We start from the raw sequence: 13777 nt of genomic DNA, 5'->3' as shown, positions 1-13777 counted from the left end.
CTGGGAACGCCTCGAGATCTGCTGCTGCCCCCGCGACCCGGCAACAGAAAAGCGGAAGAAAATGGATGGATGGATGAACATTCTATTCTATTTTTTTTAATCTTTATTATTTATTTAATTTTTTTTTTTTTTTATCTTAGGCAAGTTCATTGTGAAAACATAGAACAATTCCAAATTATTTCAGGGCCTTTCAGTGTCAAACTATGTTATTACTAATTCAATTTTTTCTTTTTTTTTAAATTAAATTTTACTTTATTGTATTGCATTATATTCTTTTTTTCCCCCTTTATTTTATTTTGGACAGCATGGTGTAGTGATTAGCAGTCAGCCTCAAAGAAAAAAGGTTCTGTGTCCTATATGTGTGGCGTTTGCATATTCTCCCCATACTGGCGTGGAGTTTCTCCATTCATTTATTTATTCGTTTATTTGACATGGACTGTGTACATTCATCAACTTTTGAACGATACATGAGCAAATTCAGTGAAAACATGCAACAATTTCAAATAATTTTCTCATTTGAATTTGATCCTATTTTAGCCCCACTATAAATGTACGTTATAATTATGAATCTATCTGTATTTGTGGTTGCAGGTACGCTTCCTCGCAGGCTAAGAAAGGAGTTGCTTGCTGTCAAACTACGAAACAGACCCAGCAAACAGGAGTTAGAGGACAGGAACATCTTTCCTGCGCGGAGCGACCAGGAACGACAGGAAATCCGCCAACAAATTGAGATGAAACTTGCCAAGTAAGCAACAAAGATTTTGTAAATTTTCCCGAATTATCCACCTGAAAAATAAAGGAAAGTGATGTTAAAGAGTAACTAAACCTTGAATACACTTTTTGCTGCTGAAAACAAATGTATATGGTTGTGAAGTAGCATTGTTGATTTGTTCTTGTCCAACTCAACAGTAAGAATGACTGCCCTCTATGGGTTGAAACTGGCTATTACAATCATATTTTGCTATTGGCTAAAAAGGAGGCCAATAATGTTTTAGAGGCAGCTATTATCACGAACAGTGATGTGCTGTGAGCACTAGGGTTGGGTAGGCAGGGCTTTGCAAATCGAGACCACCAATGTCGACACCAATGACAATTCCATATGTTTCTGCTGGCAAACGTTAATCAAACAAAATCAACATTGTAAAACACCATTAGAGAAACTTACAGAATTATTTAATATAGCCTCCATACTCTCCCAACAAGATATATCTCATGACACGGCAGCACATTTGTTGTTTGTGTTGGAAACACAGAAACACGGAGAAAACGACAGCAACGACAACTCGGAACAGCCTCAGTGAGGCGCATCCATAAAGCCAATCCTTCCTTTTGTATCGTTCACTGTGAAAAATACAAACACTTCTCTGACCTTACCTTTGCTGAAGGTCTGGTAGCTCAGGTGTTGGTCTCCATCTTTTAAAAGCTGTCGTTTCACCTCAAAAGAAAGTTTCTTTATCGTCTCTAGCGCTGTCATCCTGTGTGTAGTGTTATCCCGCCCACTCACTAGAGAACGTAGCAGCAACGGCCACGCTGTATCAACTCACTAATGCACTGTGAACTTACGTATAGCATTTAGCATAGCACGGTTACGTCCAAAGGCAGCGTACAGAGCTCTCTTTTTACGTAAATGGTTTTCATCTTGGGGAACTGACTGCGCATGTGCAAACACATAAAACACGCAATGGGAACAGAGGCAGAGCAGCAATGTGCTTTTGGAAGAGGGTGTGGCTTCCTCCTGCCTTACAGCGGAGTGAGACTGTGCAGCATCTCTGCAGTACCAGGAAATAGCGCTGTTTAGTCATTTGGCTATGAAAAGCACAAAATGCTGACACTTTCAAACTTATAGGTACTGTAGGCTATCAGGAATGGAAGAATAAATAATTTATAAATATAATATAACTAAAACAAATTATCAGAATATCAATTCACCCTTGGGTAGGCACTGCCTACCTTGCCTTCCCTGACGGCACGTCACTGATCACGGACCACCACTGTCTTTTCATATATTTCCAGCCAAGATGAAACCACGCCCCTTCTCCACTACTCAATTTAACAATTAGGCTGTGTTGGAAATGTCACACTAACGTACTACTCATACTAAGTCTGATGGCAAAATTAGTATGTGGTGTGTTCCGTTCACGTTAGACAGTATGAAAAGATTGAGTATGCGAGAAATACCCAGTTGTTTACTATATCAGGGCATTTTTTAAGTATGCACAGTAGGCACATGAGTCATACTCAACCCCCCCATGATGCATTGCGAGCTGAACGTAAAATCATCCCGGGACCAGCTTCAAGCTAAAAGTCAAACATCCCCTTTTCAAAATAAAAGCATCTATTCTTGTCTCACATTAGGGAGAAAGGTTGATAATTAACAGAGATATTTAGCCTCAGTGTGCTTCAGGTTTTTGTCCTTGTAGGTTTGAAATGCATCTTGGGAAACTTGAAAGTACACTGCAGTGGGAACGCTCATCATCGGTCATCGTCCTAACCACACTTATTGTATATCGTAGTGTTGTAGTAGTCGAGACCAGTCTTGGTCTCGAGACCAAATTTTAAAGGTCTCGGTCTCGTCTCGGACTCGGAAGCATTTTGACTCGGTCTTGTCTCGGACTCGGGATTTTCCCTCAAGACCGTTCGAGACCAGCACTAATTCCTGCTATTTTTAAATAGGTGAAGCCTGTTCCATTTACCGAGGTCTGTGTGTGTTTAATAAGTCTGTGTGTGTCCGACTGAAAGTCTGCATGTTTATGCCTCTGTCCATCCACTTTTCATTATATCCATGTCTTTTAAGGCTTTTATTACACAGTGTCGGCTGTAGTCGACATCTTGGATTATGTCATCTCCAGCGCGTCATCGCCACAAGTCGTGCAAGAGCAGAATGACTCAAAAAACTGTAACAAGGTCTTATATTAGTCTATTTTCTTTTTAAAGTGGTGTTTTTTTGTGGCTTTAGATTCCAATTACATATTTGTATATAATATCTTCCCTACAATATAAATAACTTCACAATATAACTATTTTTATAGTTTCTGTTTCCACTGTATTCAGAATAATAATAATCTTTCTCAACAAGAACTGTTGATTGATTTGTCACATGACTGTTCCAGGGTTTGAGTTTGTTTTATTTAGTTTCACCATGTTATTTCTTGGCAGAAATGCTTTGAAACACTTGCTGTACATTCAGCTGACATAAAAATCTTGTTTTCAAATTTGTACAATAATTGTGAATTTATCAGTAGCAGTAGTAGTTTTAATATTCTAGTTAATTTTTTGCAGGCACCATTTTTCTCCGTCAAATGTATTTAAAAGAAACTAAAACTAAAGAGAGAATTTTATTTAACTGTCAAACCTTGTCATAAGTTTATCTATTTCTATATTTTTTTTTAATTAAAAAAAACGTTTATGGTCTTGTCTTGGTCTCGGTGCATTCTGGTCTTGGGCAAGTCTTGGTCTCGGATAGTGTGGTCTTGAACACAACACTAGTATATAGCAGACAGTATATACTCATTGAGTGTGTTGTATATAAGTATGTTAGTGTGCGATTTCAACCACAGCCTCAGTCTCCTCAAACATACATATTTACACAATACAAATAGAATAAATTAAGAAATACATATATCATTTAAGAAAACACCAGATTGTTAACGCCCTCCATGTATCATGATAACCATCATGTTACATAAAATGGACTTGGTTAATGACACAGATTTGAAATGTGTTTGCACCTCTTAACAGATCGAGACAGGACAAACCTATATAGGCAAGTGCCTATTATGTAACAGCCATTGTAGTTGGAGGATAGAGTGAGAAATCGGATCAGTATGGATTATCTGTTTGGCACAGGCTTGATCTACTGTATATTTTTATGTAATCTACTAGGATGAAACTGTTATAGGGTGTTGATTTTTTCAAAGAGGAAAGACTTCTTTTTGAAGATAGTTTAGAGTAGTCACTGCATGGACGCTGAGGTATTAGTTTGAACAGTGACCGGCAGGGTTGATGTAATTATAATTGTAATTTTAATTAAAAAAATTCTGTTGCTGTTATAATCATAACTGAGTAATAATTGAGTTCAGATACTGTAATTGACTTTGCAATTGGCGTGGAAATTCTAGGAAAACTGTCAGTACCAAGGCATAAAAATTTTAAAATTTTTTTTTTTTTTTTTTTTAGAAAAGGTTATTATAAGACCATAAAAACCAGTTCAAATAGTTAAGCTCACTTAAACTGGAATGAAAATCCAGTAAGGCATGAAAAATAAAAATAATGTGGGAAAAACACCCACATTTCAGAGATAAGGCTGTAAATCTATCTATAAAAGCAAGGAACGTCTGTGTGCGTGTGTGTGTGTTTGTGGAGCGAATATCTACCCGGCGCGGTATCTGATCGACCTGAAATTTTGTCAACAGCTTCCAAATACCCCGAGTGTGTGCATCTGTTATTTTGGAGTAATTCGCACAGAGCTGAGAGGGTGTGGGCTCTCTAGTGATTTGATGAAAACATTGGAACATAGGGATGACATCATCACTGTAGAGGTAGGACTGATGACAATGCGCCAGGCACGTGATGCTGTCACCTGAAGTCCGAAATGCCCGCCTGGCCAGCAACGCTGCGCGCGAGGTAAGACGGTATGTAGCAGAAACACCTCAGCAGCAGGTGGAACACTTTAACGCAACAGAGTATGTACACCTCTTTTTACATCCAACCTTCAAACACATACTCAATTGGCCATTAATGACAACTCTACTTAAGCTCCTCCCACTATATGAATACATACCTCCGACGGGCACTGAACTAGTAAGGCATAAAAATGGAAAGATCTTTGACTTTTTTTTTTTTTTTTTTTTTTTACTGTTGAGACTATTTTAATATTTGAAGAAAAAACAAATTAAATCATATACTGACAGAAAAGAGGCTCAGACGCCCACAACAAAATATTAATACTAATATTTGTATTGATTAGGAAGCCCAACAAAGTAAATGTATTTTACAGCTGATTTAAGACGCAAGTCAAACTGACCCGTTAACATAAGAGATGCTAACAGAAAGCTAACACAGGAGGAAAGTTACGTTTTATTGGGCTATTTATTTCAGGCTAAGTAATTGTGATTAATTGTAATTGAACTTTAGTGGTTGAGAAAGTAATTGTAATTGACTTTCAGGGGGAATAATAATGGCAGTGGCTATCCATGTGGTTGTTATATCAATATACCGACAGTCTATGCAGTGCCCCTCATTGACCCATTTAGGTCATGTGACTAAGACTAAACCTAAGGGTAAACCTAACCCTAGCCCTAAAAATTGTTGCGATATAGGGTTATAACCTCACCCTAAGATGCTACGTATGTGTACTTCAGTAAACTTACCAATAGCTTCGGGGGTTGTCTGTACGGCAACCACACAATTTCTATAATAATTGTGATTTTAATTGTAATTGGAAAAAATGCAGATTGTCGTAATCATAATTGAGTTGTAATTAAACATGGATAATTAAAGACGTAATTGTAACTGAAAAATGTAATTGAGCCCCCAACCTTGGTAGGAAATATTAATAATAAACATGTGGTTTTATATAACTGTGTCTATTGTTGTGGTACTTTGTGCAGTGCAACGAGTACACTCTACTTCCAGGAAAAGTGTTTGTTCTGCAGATGTTTGTGTGTTCCTTAATAACACACTGCCTGCACACTAATAGATCAGCTGTTGTTTGTAGTGAATGTGCTCCCTCCCTCACACCACTGCATCAAACAGGGGCGCACCACATTGTTACATAATCTCACACTTACACCTACGCGCATGTACTCTCTAAGTGTCTGCGAGGCAACTAATATTACTCAATCCTCTATTCTTAGATCCACGGGAACAAATCGTCTCATTCTTATTGCAGATAAACATGTGGATGAGTTGATGAAGCAAAGAGTGAAGGGTGGGGGTGCGGGGGGTAGCTAGATGTTGCATCACAGTGATCAGACATGGAGACTCTACTTATTGCACAGACGTGAGAGAAAACATTTGTTCCGAGTTGCAGCTTCTGATGTAATGAAGAGTGTTAACCTGAGCAATGAAAGTACAACTGCAACCTGCAGCTCTTTGACAATTTTGCAATGGCTCCCTATATATAAAGAATTGTTTTCTTACAGAGAGTATTAATGATTAATGACACTGACACTAAATAAAATCATGATATAAGAATTCAACCTAAAAAAAAAATCATGTTGTGCAATAACACCTCCTACAGACCGTCAACTTTTCTTAAACCTGTGGCTAACCTTAAGTTTGAAATCCCCGGTGAGATAATCAACTAAAAGACTATTCTGGAAGAAAATAAAGATTTTAATTGTGTGGGGAACAGATTAATTTATGTACCGACTAAATATACTTGCTTGATATGTGACAAGAAATTAGCAAATAGCATGTGCTGACCGACATGATGATCATGTTATCAAATTCAAGTTATTTGTGTTGCCCTTCAAAGATCTTAACTAAAATAATTAAAAAATAAATAAATAACATTATTCAATATAATTTAACTGTATAGAATTGTATACACTGTATTATGGAAACATATTGCATTCACTAGAAGAAGAAAAAATAAATCAGGTTTTTCTGAATAACTCATTTTTTGGGTTGTTTTTTGGGCTGTTTTTCTGTTTTTCAGACAATTTTTTTAATGTATTTCAGAATCATTTTTCATCATTTTCATCATCAATCATGGTTTTTGGAGTCATTTTTTTGTGTTTTTTGTGCAATTTATTTATTTTTTAATTAACGAGATCCTTGGAAATTCCGGGAGAACAGAGTAATTTTTTTCTGTTTTTCTCTCTAAGTTTTTTCTATTTTTCTGACTATTTTTTTCCTGGGTTTTTTTTTTTTTTTTTTACTATTTCAGGAAAAAAAAAAATAAACTTAAAAAAACAGAAAATATAAGTCTGAAAGACAGGAAAAAAATTGTCTGAAAAACTGAAAAAAATAGCCCATAAAACAAACCAAAAAAATACATTATTCAGAAAAAACTGTTTTTTGTAAATGCAATACGCCTCCGCACTGTATTGTCTTCTTTAACAAGGTCTTTTTTTTTCAGTTCTGGGACTTTAATCCTGGTGAGATGATGCAAAATGGCTGCTTTGAGAGTAAAGATTGCAGACCGCTGATTTAGAGTGATGTATTCATGTACAACATCCCATCTATGGGGAAATACATAAGGCTATATATAGCTGTGTTAAATCAAGAAAAAAGTCAAAATATCACACAGAGGAGTACCATAAACCTCATTCACGACTCCTCATTTCTATCTAGTCAGCTGTTTCATCTCCCCAGACATTCATGATAATAAAAACCTGCTGCACGTTCACATCAGATGGAGTAGAAAACACCACTTAGACCTCAAGGGGATAGTAGCACCTTATCTATCTGTTATGACAGTAATAGATGCTCTTTCTATCTTTAGAGTCCCCCCCCCCACTGGACGCACTGTGCCGTTTCTAATCTTAGCTCCTGACTCTGTTCAATAATGCATCGTTTCATGCGCTCCCTCCCCTGCACAAATGTCGGAGCGTGATATCAGCAGAAAAAATACCAGCAGGGTAGGCGGAGGTGGAGGAGGTGAAACCTTCTGCTGGACTTGAAAAATGAGGACAAACTCATATTGTCTAATTTGGTGCTGTTGTCGGCTTAAATAATAGCCTGAGAACCAATGAATCTTTGATTCTCCTTCCCTTTGTGTGGACATATTTCACCCTCTTGGTGCAATAGTGAAACTTTCCATTGAAGCGCATTTAAGTCTGGGAATCTGACCATATTTTGACCTGTTACTACTCAGAATCAGAAGAATCAAAATGTTCTGCTGCTTAGTGACAATGATAATATCTAATTTGTAAAATGTTAACTCGAGTGTGACAGTTGTTGCTCATGAACTTGGAGGAAAACTGCTGTTAAAGCTTTAATGCTGACTACATATATTTAAGCTTTTGGTAACGTGTACAAACATGTGTTCATTGCCAATAAACACATACAGCCAAAGGAGTTGGCAATTCTTTTTCGCAATGCAATTTGTTCGAGTTATTGTAAAAGTTATTAACCTTTACGTTTCATGTTGGCACTATTGGCCATGTCCTATAAAAGAATATTTTGTGCTCGCGTAGGCATTGTTAGTCAGAGGTTTGTTTAGCTTGAAGAATGAGAAACATCCCCACAGCCTGAAAAATCTAAACGAGTCTCCTTTCAAGACACGAAAACTAAGGCAGTGGAGCGGTGTGTTGCTAAAAATAGCCCCCGCCGTGTGTATGGAGTAGTGAGAAGCTCTTTCTGTGTTACTAGGGAGAAGGGAGAATCTGTGAGGAAAGACTATTGTCTCCAAGAGGCTGTGCTGTTGTTGCTAGGCAACACTCGCCGATCAGGTCAATAACACGGTGGTGTTTTCAGAAGCTTCAATTGTGTTTTTTTGGGATTTTTTTTTTATTTGTTGTTGTTGCTTCATCTGTTTGAGATGTGTGAAGGAAGGATAATTACAGGGTTTGTGGAAGAGTCGTGACATACAGAGACATTCGCTACCTCATGATGTTTATTTCTTCAACACAAGCTAAACAAACGTCTGAATGGAGCACAGAATAATATACTATTAGAGAATAAGAAATTTGTCTTTGTTGTGTTTTGATTTTTTGTTTTTTTTTTTTTTTTTTTACAATAAAGATAGAGAAATTTACTCCCAAAAAAAACATAGGAAAACTACAAATATGGACAACAATAACAGGGGGGGAAAAAAACAACAAAAACACAGATTGGTCATTATTCTAAGCTGAAATGAATGTCTGATTAAAGTTGCCAATAGCTTGGCTAAAGTGATGGAAAGTACGGGTACATGTCTTTTTTTGTTGTGTTTTTTTTAATGCCGTTGTCATTTTGTTTTGTTATTTCTTCTAATTTATGTCTGTCCCACAGTCATATATTTGCACTATGTTTTTACTGTCTGCTATTCTATAGTGTTGCATGTGAACTACTCTGGGGATCAATAAAGGTCTATTCTATTCAGTTCTATTCTATTTAGAGTAGTGGTCTGAGACATGCTTGATTGGATCAAGGTGAACTGTAGGAAAAAGGAGGACAGCAAGTATGTGTGAACACTGACACAAAGACAAATGACTAGTGATGAGTTTCTTCAAAAACAATAATCTACTCATTTAATTATCACCCAGAAACAGAGTTTAATTCTTCTGATAATTATCTTTTAATTAAGATAATTTCTTAAAGGGATTGTTGTTATTCTATAACACACGGTCATTCTTGTTCATTAGCCTAATTAATTACCTACAATGGTGCATCATAATATGCACTATTTAACAGAATCAGTGTTGTCAGATTAACTCACCATCAATTCCTCACTTTGTGTCCTTTTTTAATTATTATTTTCTCATTTTATTTAAACAAAAAGTAGATTTAAAGGTAATTTTGTTGAAAATATAAAAAGAAGGAAAAAAAATAAAAGAATTTTGCTCTTCAGTGCTTATCAAAAGGGTTTTTTGTGTGTCTTGGGGGTGCCATAAACGCATGCACAGAACCCATCTATAAAGTGTGGGTTCTGGCTGTGATAAAGGGATAAAGAGAGGCCCGCTGTGTGGTGACATTCTACCATCGCCGTCCTTTCCACCTTTAGAGGTCTCTCTGTGATGTGGGCCGCTCGCTGTCTGAAGTGCAGGAGCCCTTTATGTGGTTCCCATTTATTATTTATACAAAGTGCACTAACTTTGGAGCGTTTTGTTAGGCTTTGATGCAGATTGAGCCTTTGTAGAGACAAAGGAAGATTTCTAGTTTTGTGCTGAAAGCTTGCTAATATTGTTTTATACCAGGGGTCTGCAATCTTCACTCTCAAAGGAGCCATTTTGTCTAATCTCACCTGCATTGAAATCCTTCTGGAGCCGAAAAAATATCTTCTACAATGTATAACATTCTATACAGTTAAAAGAGTATAGAATAATATTATTATGAGTTAATAGATTTGAAGGTCTACAAAAAATAACTTGAATTAGATAACACATGATCATGTTGGTCAACACATGCTAATTGCTCATTTCTTGCTACATATCAAGTGTACATATTAAGCCAACATGTTGCCAATTGAATAAATCTTTCCACACACAAATAAAGTCTCTATTTTTTTTTTCAGAATAGTCTTTTTGTGAGTTTAATTATCTTACCAGGGATTTAAAAGTTTAGGTTAGCCACAGGTGTATTTAAAGTTGATGGTTGGTGAAGTAGGAAAGAGGAAGAGTTATTATTATATTATTATTTTAAGGTTAACCAGTTGTTTTATCTGAATTTTATTTCAATACCCTCTGTAAGAAATAACAATTCATTATTTTAGTTTTTTTTTTTTTTTTTTTTTTAAAGCTATAGGGAGCCTTTGCAAAAGAGTCAAAGAGCCACATGAGGCTCCAGAGCCACAGGTTGCAGACCCCTGTTTTATACTGATGAGCAGATTCAGTTTCTGCTGTTTGCAACTAAGAATTTAAAAAAGAAGAAATCTTGCATCATGTAAAGAGGTCGACTTTAAATGTAGTTTAAATTGCCAAAAGGACATTAACTTCTTAATGTTGTCCGGCTGGCTTTATCACAGTGGGGGCCTCAAAAATTCATTAGAATAATATAATTTGTGTGTTTTTGTTGCCTCTTTGTATTTTCTATTTTATGTTTTTTGTGCATGTTTTTGTCATTTTGTATATTTTAGTGTATTTTTATAGTAGTTTTGTATGTTTTTGGTGCAAATTTGTGTATTTTTGTTGTCCTTTTTTTCCAGTTTGTTATGTATTTTGGGGGCACAAAATTAGTCCATAGGCTGTATGCACAGGTGCCCATGTAAACACATTCTGCTGGGGACATACAGGCTCACTAAAGCTGGACTATTGATTGTTGTATATAATAAAAGTTGACTGTTTATTTCTGTGCAACAGATTTTCGGGGGAAATCCTGACTGGCCCAAATTGAAATTTCAGTTTGTGCATGTAACCCTAATTTTCCTGCAGCATTTGAAATTGGTTGGAAGCTCCTTTTTTTTTTCATTAAACATCTTGACAAGAACCAAAAACAACATGTTGGTCCCAATGTGAACCATGCACATCTGTATAAAGCAGGGTTTTTCAACCACTGGGCCCCTCCCCATCCCAAAGCGCAAAGATAGACAATCAGCTTCACAGCAGCTCCCGACCTCAGGTGCAGGTCAGAGTGGAAAGGAGACCCCCACCACTGTGGAAGTGTGTGAGTGCCCCCCTCAAAAATCTCGTAAAATACACAATAAAAACCACATGGTGTTTTTTTGTCTTTTCATGGTGACGGGTTACTACTACTAATAATCATAATAACAATATATTGTTTCATGGTCTGTATCATCACCTACTGCACTGGAGTGTGTAAAACTTGGTTTTTATCTTTTATTTTTAAATGTAGTCTAAAAATGTTACCGAAAAGGATTGGGGCTACTAAAAAAAAACAAAAAAAAAAAAAACAGAGCCAGTAGTGGAAGTAATCTTTTTCTTTTTTGCCGTAATTGTAATTTTTTGTCTTAATTATTATTATTATTCAGTCTTGATTAAAAAGAAGAAAAAAATTAAGACAAAAAAAAAAATCCTTTTTTTAGTGGCCCTAAACCTCTTCCGTAAAATGCAGTCAAGTGTGTGATATTTAAAGTATAAATGTTGATGACACAGACTAGTGTGTAGTAGTGCAGCAAAGGGATGTTGGGGATGCCGTGAGTGGGAGCCTGCTAAGCCACGCCCCTTCCTCATTATACATACAGTAACCAGGGAGACTGGTGAAGCCACGCCCATCACGACTCAGTGTAAAAGAGCTGGGAGCAAATAGTGGTGAGTGAGTAGTGAGGACTGGGGAAACACCAGAGTGTGGAGGACAGAGCGCTCTAGCTCTTACCGTAGAGACGAACTCTGAGCCCGGACTGCAGTGTTTAGTTACCCCGGTCCAGATGTGGGGAGGGCCGCTGTTTTATCACCACAGTCGCGGGTTGGATGCGAGATGGAAACATAGGGGGTTCCTCTCAGGGACGCGCACGGTGAAGAAGCTGCAGCCGGTTTAAGAGCGTTGCTGGTCGGACTCTGTGTGGAGGACATGGTTCAAAACGTGGTTCTGGTGTTTCTCCGCAGGAGGCTGAGCCAGAGACCCAATGTGGAGGAGCTGGAGAGCCGGAACATCTTAAAACGTAAGATCCACTTTACACACATCCACATCAATGCTTTCAAACTTTCTATAACAATCATATATTTATACAATCATATTATAATTATTTTTTAAAGACTGCACCCTTCACACACACTGGGTAGTTTCATGAAATATTGCTGAGGAAGTGTATTATTCAGCAGTGTTTGAACGCATGAGTGCACCTGACCTCACTTCTTCTCATCACTATTAAAGATAAAACACCAACAAACCTCAGTGCACTTCACTGCTATCATCATCATCATCATGTCTACTTTGTTTGAATGATTGTTGATTTCTTCCCCCCCCCCCCCCCCCCATTGTTTTTTCTTTCTTCCAGAGAGAAATGACCAAACTGAGCAGGAGGAAAGGAGGGAGATCAAGCAGAGGCTAAATAGAAAGGTACAGTGGATTCTTCACATATACAAATCACTTTCATTTGATACCTATTTATTTAAATTCATGAAGTTGTAGTAAAAAGCTAAATATGTTAAAATATATATTAACAAGAGTACTCAACACTAAATATCCTCTTTCTGAATTAGTGATCCTCCTGATCATTTACACGTTAAAGGCTTGAAAGAATTTCACATCAGCATTAATAATTATACAGTAGGTCCAAGTGTATGGACAGTAACATTTAAAAAATAAATAAATCTTGTGCAATTCAGCTCCATCATCCAATATGCAGAAACTGGGAAAATTGAGGATCCAACCAGACATAAGTCAGTTACAAACTTTTGAAATTTCACCAATGATGAGAGATGGGAATTTTTATATTTTTCAAACTGATCCAGAATTAATATTTATCCGGATCCCCTCCAACATTTACCAGAATGTAATCTTCTATGGCCTAAAGCAGAGGTTTCCAAACTTTTTTGCGTCATGGCCTCATTTCGATACCACAAATGTCTGGCGACCCCAGAGAATTCTATAGTTATTTATTTATCATATTCATTAAAGTGTGTTACAAAAACAGAGTAGCCAGGATAAGTGCACAAAGTAACAAGTGCGCCACCTCAGATATTTTTATACTGTGTTTTATTTTAACCAGATTTATATTTGAGAACATTTAAGTATATATTCAAAAAGTAGAATTTTAATCAGTTTTTACCTATTTTATATATACTATATACTAGATATTTCAGACGACTATTTGATTACCAGGCGACCCCACATGGGATCCCGACCCCAAGGTTGAAAAACACTGGCCTAGGCGGGTCTGTTTTTGGTTTAAATTTTGTCAAAATCCATTAAGGACTTTTGATGCTAATAGTCAAACGCATAAAGGCTGGTGAAAACATTTCCTCTTTGACAAAACACATTTTTCATGTTTCAACATTGAGATCAGATTTGTCAAAAGAGATGATTTTGTTAAAATGACAGTTGTCATAAAAAAAAAAAAACAAAGTATGGTAAAAGTCTGTCTGAGTAAAAAAAAGGTTAAGTTGAATAAACGTTAATCAGAATAAAAGTGCATTGATAAAAAAAAAAGAATTCATTAATATACAGTAAAAGTGCATGTACACGTTGGTGAATATTATCCTTATTTCCAAGAAAAAATGCTAAGAATCCT

At 36.6% G+C, this 13777-nt stretch overlaps 1 protein-coding gene across 4 annotated transcripts in view; it reads left to right on the top strand.

The window, feature by feature from the left end:
- phactr3a (phosphatase and actin regulator 3a) overlaps window positions 1-13777 on the top strand; it is a 73944-nt gene that overhangs the window by 57721 nt on the left and 2446 nt on the right. For all 4 annotated transcript variants that reach the window (XM_028454128.1, XM_028454129.1, XM_028454126.1 and 1 more), the window contains exons 7-9: window positions 592-745; window positions 12150-12205; window positions 12542-12603. In XM_028454128.1, the coding sequence (XP_028309929.1) occupies window positions 592-745; window positions 12150-12205; window positions 12542-12603 (272 nt within the window). The remainder of the gene's footprint in view (window positions 1-591; window positions 746-12149; window positions 12206-12541; window positions 12604-13777) is intronic.

Source organism: Gouania willdenowi, chromosome 7, assembly GCF_900634775.1.
Source record: "Gouania willdenowi chromosome 7, fGouWil2.1, whole genome shotgun sequence".
Taxonomy (NCBI): Eukaryota; Metazoa; Chordata; class Actinopteri; order Blenniiformes; family Gobiesocidae; genus Gouania; species Gouania willdenowi.
The sequence above is the reverse complement of the archived record's forward strand: the minus strand, read 5'-3'. Positions and strand labels throughout refer to the sequence as shown.